The following is a 14495-nucleotide window of genomic DNA, read 5'->3' as shown; positions in this document are numbered from 1 at the left end:
TGATTTTATTGATGAAATGGTCATAATCTTGCAACACAGAATGGATTCTCTTAAAATTGCAAAATAAGTTAAGTTCATCAATGAATAGGGTGCCTAGATTTCATTCTTCCTTAACACCTTCTTTTCTGAGATAAATAGCCTCCTGCTCAAGTTAATTTACCCCCTCTTCTAGATAGCTCGCTGCCTTGGAGGAAATAATTCGCTGCTTCAAGAAGGTATTTTGTTGCGAGACAATTTGGTTTTAATTTAAGGAAGTCACTTCCTTAATAGTAGATATAGATTTTCTTCTTGTTTGATGTTGAAATGATCTTTCTATCCTTCCTTATATAGGCAATTGGCAATTTGAAAAAGTATGTCTTCATAGAGGCCAACTTGGTCTTGTGAGCAATTAAAACATTTCATTTAATCTCCTTTCTTTTCCTTAAGGACGACTTGATAGAGGGGGATCAAAGGCATGATTTGTTTGACTCCTTAATGATTGATCAAGTTGCCACCCCTCTCCTTTTGGCCATCGACTCTTGAATTCTGGGCCAGCAATTTAGCATGTTGGAGGATTAGTGCTTCCTTGGAGAATGGCGGAATCTGCCACCCATCAAGGACTTTCCTCGATTTGGACTACTCAAACTCTTTCATTTTTCCTTGTTGAATTCAACTTATGTGAGTTTGGTCCTCAAACTTGCCACTGAAAATTCTTATTCCATTTTTTTTTATCTCCACTCTCTTCTACATTGGGTTCATTGGGTCAAGTTGAAGTGCCTTCATTCCATGTTGAATGAACTCATTATCACTCCTTCATTTCAATCTCCTTTCTTCTTTGCACAAGCCAAATTCATGTTTCTTGCACCATCACCATAAGGCAGAAATTGAAGGCATGAGAGGATTTTGGAATACTCAAGAGTTGACGGATTCCACCATGCCTAGAGAAGTTTCCTTTGCTTTCCATTTCTTTGAACACATAGTTTCTCCTCATTGAATTTGGCCAACTTGGACTTTATACATTGCTTCAATGTTATTGCTCTTCATTTTCTTTTTATCCCATAGTCTAGAGAACTTAATTCATGCCTCCATCCACATGAAAAACAAGGCGGAACTTAAGGTGGGGAGAGGATCTTTCTTATTTAAACTTGTTATATTAGTAATCATAGTCTACACCTCACAACTGGGGCATGGAGAGGGTGAATAAGTCAAGTGCAAATATTTTTAACTTCAAACATTTTACACAGATCACCAACCAAGAATATAACAATGCATAACAATATGAAGGCCAACACCATAACACAAGGATTTTTGTTCTCGGGGAAAGCCCTGTTAAGGGAAAATCCCTGGTGGGGATGATACCCACATGATCATGCTCTAATATAGAAATGTCCCTTTTAGAGGACCTGATCCTATTAGAAGTTGATACAATACATTTAGTGCATTAGTCCTTGTTAAAGGATTGAACCCTTATTAAAAGGTTCCAACCCTGTTAAGAGTTGATGAGAACAAAAGGTTCACTGCCAGAGCATACCGCCTAAAGAGAGAAGGTTAAATCCACCTTCAAGAAGACTTACTGTTTGAGATGTAAATGTTAAAGCCACCTTCAAGGATTTACAAATCCAAACAATGAACTGACTAATGACAACACATTTGTCTTAACAGTTCCAATGAAGCATAATATGGATCATAACAGTTTCTATTTATACCTCTTACTAAAGCATCTACGAATGATAACAGTTTCTACTCATACCTCATAACCTGGAAAAGGTCACAACCATTACCAAGGAGTGAGAAGTCCCCAAGGAACATCTCAAGCTTGTCAATATAGATGTCGAATAAAGTAGGGGAGAGTCGACAACACTACTTCACCCCAATCGTACTATGGATGGCACTGGAAAAACCCAGGTGAGTCCAGAACCGACCCACAACACACTCGTAGAGTCTTAAAATGGCAGCCGAAAGGATCTCAAGAATCCTGATATCTCCTGGTCTTTGAAACGAGGTTGATCGAGGAACAAAGTCAAAAGTTTGGCAGAAGTCCATGGTAGCTGCAGCTAGCAAATAATCTCCTGTAGGCTGTGTTGAAATCAATATCAATTTTCAAACCCTCCTTCAAGCATTGCTCCTTTCCTTACTAGTTTATAATACGCATAGGTCCCTTTTGGTTATCCCATATGGTACGACTGGGTTTCTCAACCTTAAAATAAAATATATGATTTTCAGAAAGTCTAACAATTCTCTACTTTGTACATGAAAATGGTTTTCACAAATATATTAGCTTGCAGAAACAAGATTTAAAGATTTATATTTGCCTATAAAACTTATATATATTTATTACCTGCGAATATCTTCTAGAAAGTTTCTCATTATTAACAATATCTTGTTTTTATTAACCTTTAGCACACTTGTAAATCCTACCTACATCCATATCCGAATCTTTTATGTGAAAAGTGTGACCCTAAAAGAATCCCAAAATATTGGCTATGGAGGAATCTTTCACCAATGAACCAATCTTACCTTGAGACTTCGTTCAAAGAATGTAATAACCCCAACTGGCTATAACTCGTCAATTTTTAAACTAATTAGAAGTTCGACATTTTGTCAAACACTTGGCAAGCTAACCCAAACACATTTGACAACCCTCTCAGTGCTGCAACTTAATCTGTTCCTTATTTCCAAGAAATCACAATATTGTTTTTGCTATAAGAATCAAGAAATGTTATTTAACATTGAGAACCTTGCATCTACCCCTTGCTGGACGATTTGCAACAATTAATTGCACAAGCAGTATTCAAAACCCTCTTCACAAACCCTCTCTGACTGAATATTCATACAGAATATTCAAAACCCTCTTCACAAACCCTCTCTGACTGAATATTCACACAGAAATATCTATATTTAACAATTTGTACTTATATGCTAACATTGAAATAAGGAGCAATTTCAGAATTAATCTGCTAGGGAACAGTCAGTTTGCAAAATAAACAATATTTGTGCAAGAGCACCAAAATGCAGGCCCGATTTGCTAGCCTCAACAACCCGTAAATGATACAAAAGGTGGAATTCAACAGCAGCTACACAAGATGATGCCCAGGTGGTATCTTAACAGCCACTAGCAGGGCTTCACACAGCCCTATCTCCCTCCAAAAACAGTAATAAAATAATGCCCAGCTGTAGATTATACTGGCAGAAATTAAACCAGCAACTTGTCCAAATATGGATGCCCAATTGCAAATGGACTCCTTAGCAACAGTGAAAAATAGGAGGAAGACTACAAATACCAGTCTCAGATTTTTTGAACACAACAATATCTCCCAGCCACAGATTAAACAGTAAGGAGATTCAACCAATTTCAGACTTAAATCACTATACAACAACAGTGATTCAAAATACCTCTCAGAAACTAATTCACAATACTCAGCTGTGAATTACAAAGCACTTCTCAGCTCCGAACTCTTATACTTCAGCAAGGGCACATAAATCATCAAATTCAGAAACTCTCACAAATACAACAAAAGCGAATAAATAATCGAATGCTTTTTTCATCAAATGTCCTCATATTTCTAATCTCCAAATGACACCAGTTTCCCAAAAGAACTCCACTTACACAACATTAAAATATAATAAATTGCCATTAATATAATTTATTAATTGCTTTTGGCTCCAAAAAATGACTTTTTCTACCATAACTTAATATTTTGATACGCAAGGCCATTGTTTCTTGTTCCCACAATTTAAAACTTTTCATCCTAGTTCCAATGAGCTATGATACAAAAGTGACCAACCAACAACACCAATAAAAAAAGCAACCTCAGTGTATTTAGATGAATAATAATAATTATTCACCCATCTTGCGAAAACAACTGAAGAAGCATCAGAATTGAAATCTAAGAACACCAAAGTGATCTTGATGATGAAAGACGATGAATGAACCTGATGGGGTGACTTACTATAAATAGACACTCCCTCCAAGATTCTTGGAGCCCAAACTGGAAGCCCGAAATAAAAACTGAGAGCATCACACATCCTCTAATTCAACTGAGCTCATCGGAACCAACAGTTTGACTTACTATAAATAGTAAGTCCCTCAAGTGGAGCCAAAACACACCATAGGTTGCTGAAAAACCTATAACCCCACAAATGAGACCCTCAAATCCCAATGTCAACTCACAAGGGTAGTTATGGTGAATTGACCAAGCCAACTGTAGTAACCTGCTAAAAATGGGGACATAACGATGCTCCCTCCCTAAGATTGTTTGTCCCTAAGCAATCCCAGAGCAAAATAAACATCACAGTCCACTTGGATCTCAAAGATAGAACTACATACTATCCCTGTAGCACCAACACCAAATAACAGGCATCAACATCATAATCATCTAAAAACTGACCCTAGGTGCTGATTAAGGCAGCAACTCATTGGAGCTCAACCCAACTGAAATACCAACTCTGTCCACACCTGAGCCCCCATCAAATTGATACTCATACCCAACTGCACTGTAGAGATGGTAACAACCATAGGTACCTGAAACACCACCACCAACTCCAACCTTTGCCAAACTGTCCTAGGTGTGTAGATACTACAAGGGGTCTAACTTGCAGCTGTCAATCCATCTTCAAAAGATGGTGCTAACCCACTCAATAAGTTATCCATAAGGCCTAGGAGGAGGGAAACCTCTTCTAGGAAGGATGGGTAGATCAATATTGATCACCCATAAGGTCTTGAAGAGAGGAAATGCAGTGAGAAGATGGTGCTTAGTAGAGTGTTGTTCTAAATATTTAGAGACCCTGGACGCACTCCCCCAGCCACTAAGCACTTGATCACAACCTCCCCTCAAGAAGGAAAATAATTAGAAGTTAGGATCTTATATTCTTGTAATTAAATTTTTAGGAACTAAATCTAAGCTTATCAAATTATATCTATCTTCATTGAAGTACTAACAAATGTTGCAGGTTCATCAGCCAGCTGATCGTTGAGCTACTATGAAGCAGAACAACGGATATTACATTTTTTTTCTCTCTTCCGTAGATTTACTTCTATTTGTAATGGTCACCTCTCTTCTATATTTCCATATTCTCTCTTGGTTCAAAATGGAAATTATCTTTCTCTCTTCAGAATGTTTCTATGTCACTCTTTGTTCGTTATAGAAACATTCTTGTATATACTTGTATATATAGATCATTTATGATCTTTGTTAATAACACATTCAATATTTTACCATAATAAGATGAAGCTTGGAGCTTCTGGTCAGCCCTTTTCTGGGTTTTGCATGTGGTGTTGGTGATTATGGATGACAATAAGTTTTGATCAAATTTATTCAGCTTGTTAAATGCTTCCTATAGTTTCTAGCTAGCAAACAAGCTCATTAATTATGGCATGGTTGCTTGCCCAGCAAGATATAGCCTAGGGGAAGTTTTTAATGATGCATTTTTTGGTGACTTCTATCTAGAGGTCGGTACTTTTGTTAATCTAATGACTCCAATGGAAAATTTTGATAAAGCTACACAGCTTTTTGGCTTATAGTGGTATAAGGTTTTTGTTTTATGGGCTACATAGTCCAAATGGATGGGTGACCAGGGATGAACAGGGTTTTGTCCATACAGCTTCACAAAATCTGGTCGGGTGGTTTGAGGATGGATAGCAAATTTTGCGGTGTTTTTTGCAGGGAAGATGATAATTCTAGCAAGTAGTAATTTCCATGTACATCTTCCAATTCTCAAATTTTGAGTAAGGTTTCCGAGAGGACAGCCTCACTTGGATCCGTGTATAAGCAGGATTTTGGCAAGCATGAATTTAATTGTCTTCCTTTGCGGTCCTCTGAAGTGCTAAGGCTTCAATGTTCATGGTCTACAATTCTGTGTTGCACATTCTGGTTTTCTATTTTGATGTATATCTTTGTAAAGGCATATAGCAGACCCAAGATGTTTAGTTTCATGGCCAGTTTAGTAAGGGCTTTCTTTGAAATGGACTGTCAAAACAGTGACTCCATTGTAGCTTACTGGCCCTCGATTGTGCCTACTTTATGTAATGCTTTAGTTATCTTAATTAAATAATCTTATTACCAACAAAAAAAAATTAAATCTAATTGTTAGGATAAACCACGGACAGAAATAAAAACTACATGCAAATATAACCAATAACAGAAAATAATAGAACACATAGAAATGAACACAAGGCACCAAGATTTAACGTGGTTCACCCAATCCCTGGGCTACGTCCACCAAACAACAAATCCGATCTTATTACAATCCAGTGATTACAACCTGATTACAATCCGTAATCCCTTACAGCTCAATACCGCCGCAAGAACCAATTTCGTATCACCACACATGAAAAATACCCAACCCTAAGCCCTTTTTATACAAGTATTAAACCGCTTTAGGGTTATAACATGTCGGCCATATGTCGGCCATAATATGTCGGCTACCATGTCGGCTACTTCCAAAAAAAAAAATTTTTGGGGCGATGCCCCGAACCCCACTATTTATGAAGTATGTACAGTACTTTCCTGATCAGTCACCACAATCTAACAATCTCCCACTTGGGGACTGATCAGGCTCCACACTAAACAACAATCTACCACTTGGAGACTGATCCTGTAGCAATACAACTACCGCATGGGGCTCCCACTAGATCAAACCACCCTGGACTCTGCTGTTCTTTTATTCACATTTAGTCTAAAAGACCAACTGAAGCTGAAGAGGAGTTCAGCTTCTCCCTTGTGACAACCTTTGTCAACATATCTGCTGGATTTTCATTGGTATGTATCTTCTCCAGCTTTAACTGTCCATCCTCCAAAACTGACCGAATGAAATGGTACCGCAACTGTATGTGTTTGGTCTTAGAATGCAGAGCTGAATTCTTAGCAAGATGAATGGCACTCTGACTATCTGTGAACAAAAAATTATCCTTCTGAGGATGTCCCAATTCTTCCAAGAAGAACTGAAGCCATATCATCTCTTTGGCTGCCTCTGTAGCAGCAACATACTCTGCCTCTATAGTGGAGAGAGCATTAATCTTCTGTAGCCTAGAAACCCAGCTCACGGCTGCCCCACCAACAGTAAAGACATAACCTGTAGTACTCCGCCTGGTATCAATATCCCCAGCCAAATCTGAGTCAACATAGCCCTGTAAATCAGTAGTAGAGCCCCCAAAGTGTAAACACTTATTGGATGTTCCTCTCAAATATCTGAGAATCCACTTGACAGCATTCCAATGCTCAAAACCTGGATGACTCATATACCTGCTAACGACTCCCACTGCATGTGCAATATCTGGCCTAGTGCATACCATAGCATACATCAAACTTCCTACAGCTGAAGCATAGGGTACCTTGGACATCTTATCCTCCTCTTCCTGTGTCTTGGGACACATCTCCTTAGTCAATTTCAAATGACCAGGTAAAGGTGTGCTGACAGCTTTAGCATTCTCCATAGAGAAACATTGCAACACCTTCTCAACATAATCAGCTTGAGATAGCGTCAATGTTCTGTTCTTCCTATCTCTGCAAATCTTCATACCAAGGATTTGTTTTGCTGCCCCCAAATCCTTCATAGCAAATGCATGTGCTAACTAGCATTTTAGCCCCTTAATATGATGCATGTTAGACCCAGCTATAAGCATATCATCAACATATAGACATAAAATAATGTAGCTATCATCATCCAACCTCTTAAAATAAACACAGTAATCTGAATGACACCTGTTATATCCATGCTCATGCATAAAACTGTCAAATTTCAGATACCATTGCCGAGGTGCTTGCTTCAGGCCATATAAACTTTTCTTCAATTTGCACACTAAGTTCTCCTTACCTTTGACCTCAAAACCCTGTGGTTGAGCCATATATATTTCTTCATCCAAATCACCATGAAGAAAGGCTGTTTTAACATCCATCTGCTCTAAATGCAAATCTTCAGTAGCCACAAGACTTAAAACAGTACGAATAGAAGTCATTTTAACAACAGGAGAAAATATCTCATCAAAATCAATTCCCTTTTTCTGTGCAAATCCTTTTACAACTAACCTGGCCTTAAATCTTTTCTTACCTCCTTCCTCTTCTTTCAACCTGTAAACCCATTTATTCTGTAAAGCCTTTTTACCTGCAAGCAACTTGCACAAATCCCATGTCTTATTTTTCAGCAAAGAGTCCATTTCATCTTTCATTGCAGACTCCCACTGAATCTTAGTACCCACCTGCACAGCTTCATCATAACTTTCAGGTTCACCAGCATCAGTAAGTAAAATAGAATACAAAGAGGGAGAAAACCTTTGTGGAGGTCTAATTGGCCTTGTTGACCGTCTAACATTCACTGGAGTGTGTGGTATTTGTTGTTGCAGTTGTTGCACATCATGAGGAATGGCTGGAACATCAGCTTTTGGAGTATCATCCAGCACTACATAATCATCTTCTTTCTTCTCATGTTGCTGCAACAGATCTTTGTACAACACTTTTTCATTGAATATGACATCCCGACTTCTTATAATTTTATGATTGTCAAAATCCCAAAGCCTATAGCCAAATTCATTAATGCCATATCCAACAAAAACACATTTCTTTGATTTAGCTTCTAGCTTGGTTCTATTTTCAGAGTCTATATGAGCAAAAGCTTCACAACCGAAGGTCTTGAGAAAAGAATAACTCACCTTCTTACCAGTCCATGCTTCCTCTGGAATACCACAGCCCAAAGGAGTAGAGGGACCTCTATTAATCAAATATACTGCAGTATTGACAGCCTCCGCCCACATGTGTAAGGGCAACCCAGCATGCAACCTCATGCTCCTTGCGCGCTCCATTATAGTCCTGTTCATGCGTTCAGCCACTCCATTTTCCTGTGGAGTCCTTGGAACAGTTTTTTGTCTACGAATACCATTAGTGGAGCAATAATCTTCAAATTCATGACTGCAATACTCACCACCATTATCAGATCTGAGACATTTTAATTTCTTACCAGTCTCATTTTCAACCAAGCATTTCCATTTCTTAAAAGTTTGAAATACATCAGATTTTTGTCTAAGGAAATAAACCCATACTTTTCTAGTTGCGTCATCAATAAATGTAACATAATAATGAGAGCCACCAAGGGAAGATACCTGAGCCGGTCCCCATACATCTGTATGCACAAGCTCTAATTTCTCCTTTTTGTTTTCCTTCCCTGTCTTTACAAAACTCACTCTCTTTTGTTTTCCATACACACAACTTTCACAGAAATCCATATTCACACATTTTAGACCTGGTAAAACTTTCCTTGAATGAAGTACTTTCATACCTTTCTCACTCATGTGCCCAAGTCTATTGTGCCACAGCACTGTATCAGAATCTACAGCAGCTATTTGTTCTCCCTGCTCAACTGCAGTAATTGTTCCTGAATATTCATTTTTCTCTTAAACAATCAAAGTAGAAGGAACAATATGACCTGTACAAAGATATAAGGTGCCTACTTTCACACCTTTTGCTACTACAAGGGAACCTTTTGAAACCTTCCAATTTTTATCATTAAAAGTAATTACACAACCCTCATCACCGAGTTGCCCTACTGAAATTAAATTCCTACTTAGCTTTGGAACATGTCTTACCTCATGTGGTAGCCAATGATTCCCATTCTGCAACTTAATCTTAATTTTTCCCTTTCCAACAATCTGACAGGGTTCATTATCCCCCAAATAAACAAGCCCAAAATCCCCTTGGACATAATCAATGAAATAACCTCTATGAGGTGTAGCATGAAAAGAAGCACCAGAATCTAAAACCCATGAATCATCAACACTCTCTAAAGACAGAAGCAAAGCATCCTCTTCGGATTTATTACTTACCACATTTGCCTCTTTGTCTCCATCTGATTTATCTCCTTCATTTTTCTTTCGAGTCCAGCAATCTTTCTTTTTGTGCCCTGGTTTCCCACAGTACCAGCAATCATTTGGTCCTCTCGATTGAGACCTCCTCCCCTTTGACTTTCCTCTTGATTTCCCACGATTTCCAGAGTTACTTCCTCTTTCAGTCGTTCTGCCCCTGCTTTGTGCATTTAAAGCACTTCCTGATGTAGATCCACCTGAGGATTTTCTACGAGTTTCCTCACTTAAAATAACACCGATCACATCATCATATTTTAGGGTACTTGATCCAGGAACAGAATTACTCACCGCCATTACCAAGCCATTCCAGCTTTCAGGCAAAGAACACAAAATCAAGAGAGCCCTAATTTCTTCATCAAAATTGATACCCACAGAAGATAATTGACTAGTAATAGTATTAAACTCATTTAAATGATCTGCAACAGATCCACCTTCTGCCATTTTCATATTAAATAAACGCTTCATGAGAAATACCTTATTTGAAGCGGAGGGCTTTTCATACAGTGTCGCTAGGGTTTTCATCAAATCTTCTGTCGTCTTTGCTTTTGTAATATTAAATGCCACCGATGGTGCCAAGCATAACCGAATGCTTCCGAGTGCCTTTCTATCCAAAAGATCCCATTCAGCCTCGGACATAGTTCCCTGATTCTTGGCTTTTCCTTCCAACGGCTTCCATAAATCCTTCTAATATAAATAGTCTTCCATTTGCATCTTCCATAACTGGAAGTTCTGCCCATTAAACCTATCAACCCTCAGCTTACCATCATCTGCCATTGCTCCACTCAACCGTGAGACTCCCACTTAACCGTGAGACTTTCCTGCAGAGGATAACTGAAAAACAACTAGGCTCTGATACCACTTGTTAGAATAAACCACGGACAGAAATAAAAACTACATGCAAATATAACCAATAACAGAAAATAATAGAACACACAGAAATGAACACAAGGCACCAAGATTTAACGTGGTTCACCCAATCCCTGGGCTACATCCACCAAACAGCAAGTCAGATCTTATTACAATCCAGTGATTACAACCTGATTACAATCCGTAATCCCTTACAGCTCAATACCGCCGCAAGAACCAATTTCGTATCACCACACATGAAAAATACCCAACCCTAAGCCCTTTTTATACAAGTATTAAACCGCTTTAGGGTTATAACATGTCGGCCATATGTCGGCCATAATATGTCGGCTACCATGTCGGCTACTTCCAAAAAAAAAAAATTTTGGGGCGATGCCCCGAACCCCACTATTTATGAAGTATGTACAGTACTTTCTTGATCAGTCACCACAATCTAACAATCTCCCACTTGGGGACTGATCAGGCTCCACACTAAACAACACTAATTTATCCAATTTTATTCCAAAATAGTAGAATTTCAGTGCCAATATGCCTAACTCAGTGGATTCATATTTTTCTTTGTTTGAGTAATTGTCAAAATTAACAAAGATTTGGAACTTCCAGCTGCCGCTGAATAATATTAATTCTATTCACTTAGATTTGGAAGCTAGTAACAAACATTAGTCCAGGTTTTTTAGGCTGCTAATGAAAAATTTCCCATGCTGCACCAAGTTTAATAAGCAATAATATCTTGTCAGATTTGATCACCCAGTTTGCGAGTGGAATATTGTACTTGAGTGCAATAAATTTTCAATTCATAAGCACCTAACTACTGGCATTTGGTAACTACTGTTATTGATGAGTATTTACTCCTTTTTTACATGCTAAAGGTGTTAGTCAGGGTTTGGTCCAATTTGAATTTAACTATTGTTTAGACAGCTTACCCTCTGATATCAACTTTACTATTGCTGATAAAGAACTTACTTCGCCACCTAAATCGAATGATTTCAATTGATATTCCAAATGTTAATTAATTGCTAATCATTAACATTCACAGGGCAGATCCGGAACCTATATGCATTTGGAATTATTTGTCCATTATTGATCTAAAATGTTTATTTAAATTCTAAACATTAATGACTGTTATCATTAGCGTGTAGTTTACTTCATTTGCATTTCCTTTCAATCTCCTACATTTAAAAATTGCAAAATTTATCATATTTTTTAAGAGTTCCTAATTATGGACGATGTAAATCCTTCTCCTGTGTTCAAAAGGTCGCTAAATTGCCTTGATGCATGCCATTATGTATCTTCAATTGGATACATTTGGTTGGGTTCCACCATTAGTTTCTTGTTAAATTAAAAAACACCAAACAACTTCCTGTTTACAGAAAAGTAGCGGCACAAGTAGACCAATTGGCCATTAAATCAAAAAGTGGATATTAAAGAACTGAAGTTCCATGGTGTTTCTTTTATACTAGTTGAGATTCAACATCCTTTGTGTTGTATCCTAGGCAAGAGGACGCCCTATTTTAGGTCATGTTATTTTAATGTTTTGTTTAAACTTAAGATTACATTTGCTTTAAAGTTTCTTTTCATTTTTTGGAACTAAAATAGATAATTTAAAAACCTCAAAGATTGTATAACCTATAAATAAGTCCTTTGGTGACAAACTGTAAAATAGTTCATCTGTTTTTACTTTTTTCCAAACAGAACGTGTTGTTTGCGTGTTTAAAATAATATTTTTCTCCCTGCAAAACCATAAGCACATAATCATTTCCTTTGATGAAGAAAACCCTTCAAATGAATGAGTATAATATGCATATCTGTATATTTCATGTCTATGGTAAATTCAGTTTAGGTTCATTTAGATTTTAGAAAATCCCCCCCTGGCCACCCTCCTAATTTAAGATATATTTATTATCAGACACTATTTTATTTTGTGCTGTCCTGCAAAGGACAATGCAAACTGCTAGCCCCAATTTAAAGCAATCCATGCCACACCTTTAAGATTGAAATTCTAAATTTTTTGATTCCTGTGTCATTTATCCTGCAAAAAGTCATGTTTTGCGCTGACTAAATCAATAGCCAGTCTATCAAACTAGCAATGGGCAACACATTAGGCAAATATGAAATAAATTGCGACCATCTTTTTGGTTGAGTTGTTAATGGTGTTTTTTAAGCCTAAAATCTCTGTAGGCATCAACATGCTTTCTTAATTCTCTGACAATATATGTCGCCCAAGGAATAGCAATTTTACCTCATACTTGAAGGCCTTTTTCTTTTATGAAATGTGGGCTCACATACAGGCCTTTTGTGAAAAGTTATATTTTCTTTGCTTGATATAGCTGCAGTATGATATCCATGTCTTGACCAGAACTTTGTGATTTTATTATTGTAAAGAATACCCAACATAGAAAAATGTCATTTATGCGAATCATTTGTTTGTATTGTCCAATTGATGTAAATGGCTGTGGTATACGCTCTATAGATTTTTCCATTTTGCTTAGATTATTTTTTGCTATTGATTCACTATTCTATTATTTCAATGGTCTGTGATCATTTGAAAATAAAATCCAGCCTTGGGAAAGAATTTAACAAACACGATGTAATTGTACATTTGTACTCTAATATTACAAATATGGCAATCACCTGTAGTTCCACCAAAACCCTAAAGAATATCTCTGCTTCCTTGATGAGGTTCTCACATTTTGGTGGCCCTTTTATGCAAATATCACATCTACATATGCAACATGTGAGAAAGGGGTAAGAACTCATGCATAATACAAATCCATATTTAAGTGTTGAAAACAAAACATGTAACATAAAAGTTCAAATAAGAAAATTTACAAGACCTATTACACTTTAAGGAATACCAAAAAGCATTCTAAAAGCATATTACTTTCACACATGCTTCCTACCTATAAATATGAAATCCAAAATGGATCATAAAAACAAATTTGAGTTGATTAGCGTTTCATAATCATTAACTACTCTTCCCTCAAAATTTTATTACTGTTTCATAAACATTCCATCAAACAGTTGGTATGTAGAGTCTATACTGCTATTATCATACTTCTGACTTTTCCTTGGGCCAAAATACGTAGGAGTTTAATCAAAGATTTGTATTACATTAGTGTAATATGCCGTCTAATGAAATCTAAATATCAAACCATAGATGACTAATCACAGGGATAATAGATGGAAATTGGAATAACAAAATGATTACAAGATAAATAAAATAAATGTACACATCAAACATATTAATCGAATTGTCAAATTATCTCAAAGATAAATTACATTTGACCTCAATAGAAAGATTATCTTAATATAAATAAATACATTTTTATCAACAAATAATATGGTATGTTTGATATTAAATAATAAATGCTCCCGAAGAAACTAATGATAATAATAATATTCTACATATTATTAATCATCCGAATAAACATATATCTAACCCCATTGTACAATAGGTCGCGACCTTTTAAATAAAGGTTTGGGCATTATATATAACTCATGAAACCCCAACCAAACAGGATATGAAGGAAAATAGATACAAAATATCTACCGTGGGAATGTGATAAAAAGAGGGTACATGTGAAAGCATGAACGGGAATAATTATGCAACACACTTTATTAAAGCACTCATTAATGAAAACTATCAAAATAGGCTACGTGGCAGAAAATAATATAAGAGATATTGTGCATGGATATAAAGTCAAAGGATATGTATCATTTAGCAATTGATGAAGGAAGTGATCCATATGGAAATTCAGTGGGAATATAACCTATTCACCGTTTTAAGCAGAAATCAAAA

General features: G+C 36.8%; 1 protein-coding gene across 5 annotated transcripts in view; it reads right to left on the bottom strand.

The window, feature by feature from the left end:
- RECQSIM (RECQ helicase SIM) overlaps positions 1–14495 on the bottom strand; it is a 380547-nt gene that overhangs the window by 97723 nt on the left and 268329 nt on the right. For all 5 annotated transcript variants that reach the window (XM_089801696.1, XM_089801697.1, XM_089801698.1 and 2 more), the window contains one exon: positions 13328–13415. In XM_089801696.1, coding sequence (XP_089657822.1) covers positions 13328–13415 — 88 coding nt within the window. The remainder of the gene's footprint in view (positions 1–13327; positions 13416–14495) is intronic.

Source organism: Cupressus sempervirens, chromosome 9 (assembly GCF_028749045.1).
Source record: "Cupressus sempervirens isolate cs-2001-9-10 chromosome 9, ASM2874904v1, whole genome shotgun sequence".
Taxonomy (NCBI): Eukaryota; Viridiplantae; Streptophyta; class Pinopsida; order Cupressales; family Cupressaceae; genus Cupressus; species Cupressus sempervirens.
This window is presented reverse-complemented; position numbering and strand designations above follow the sequence as displayed.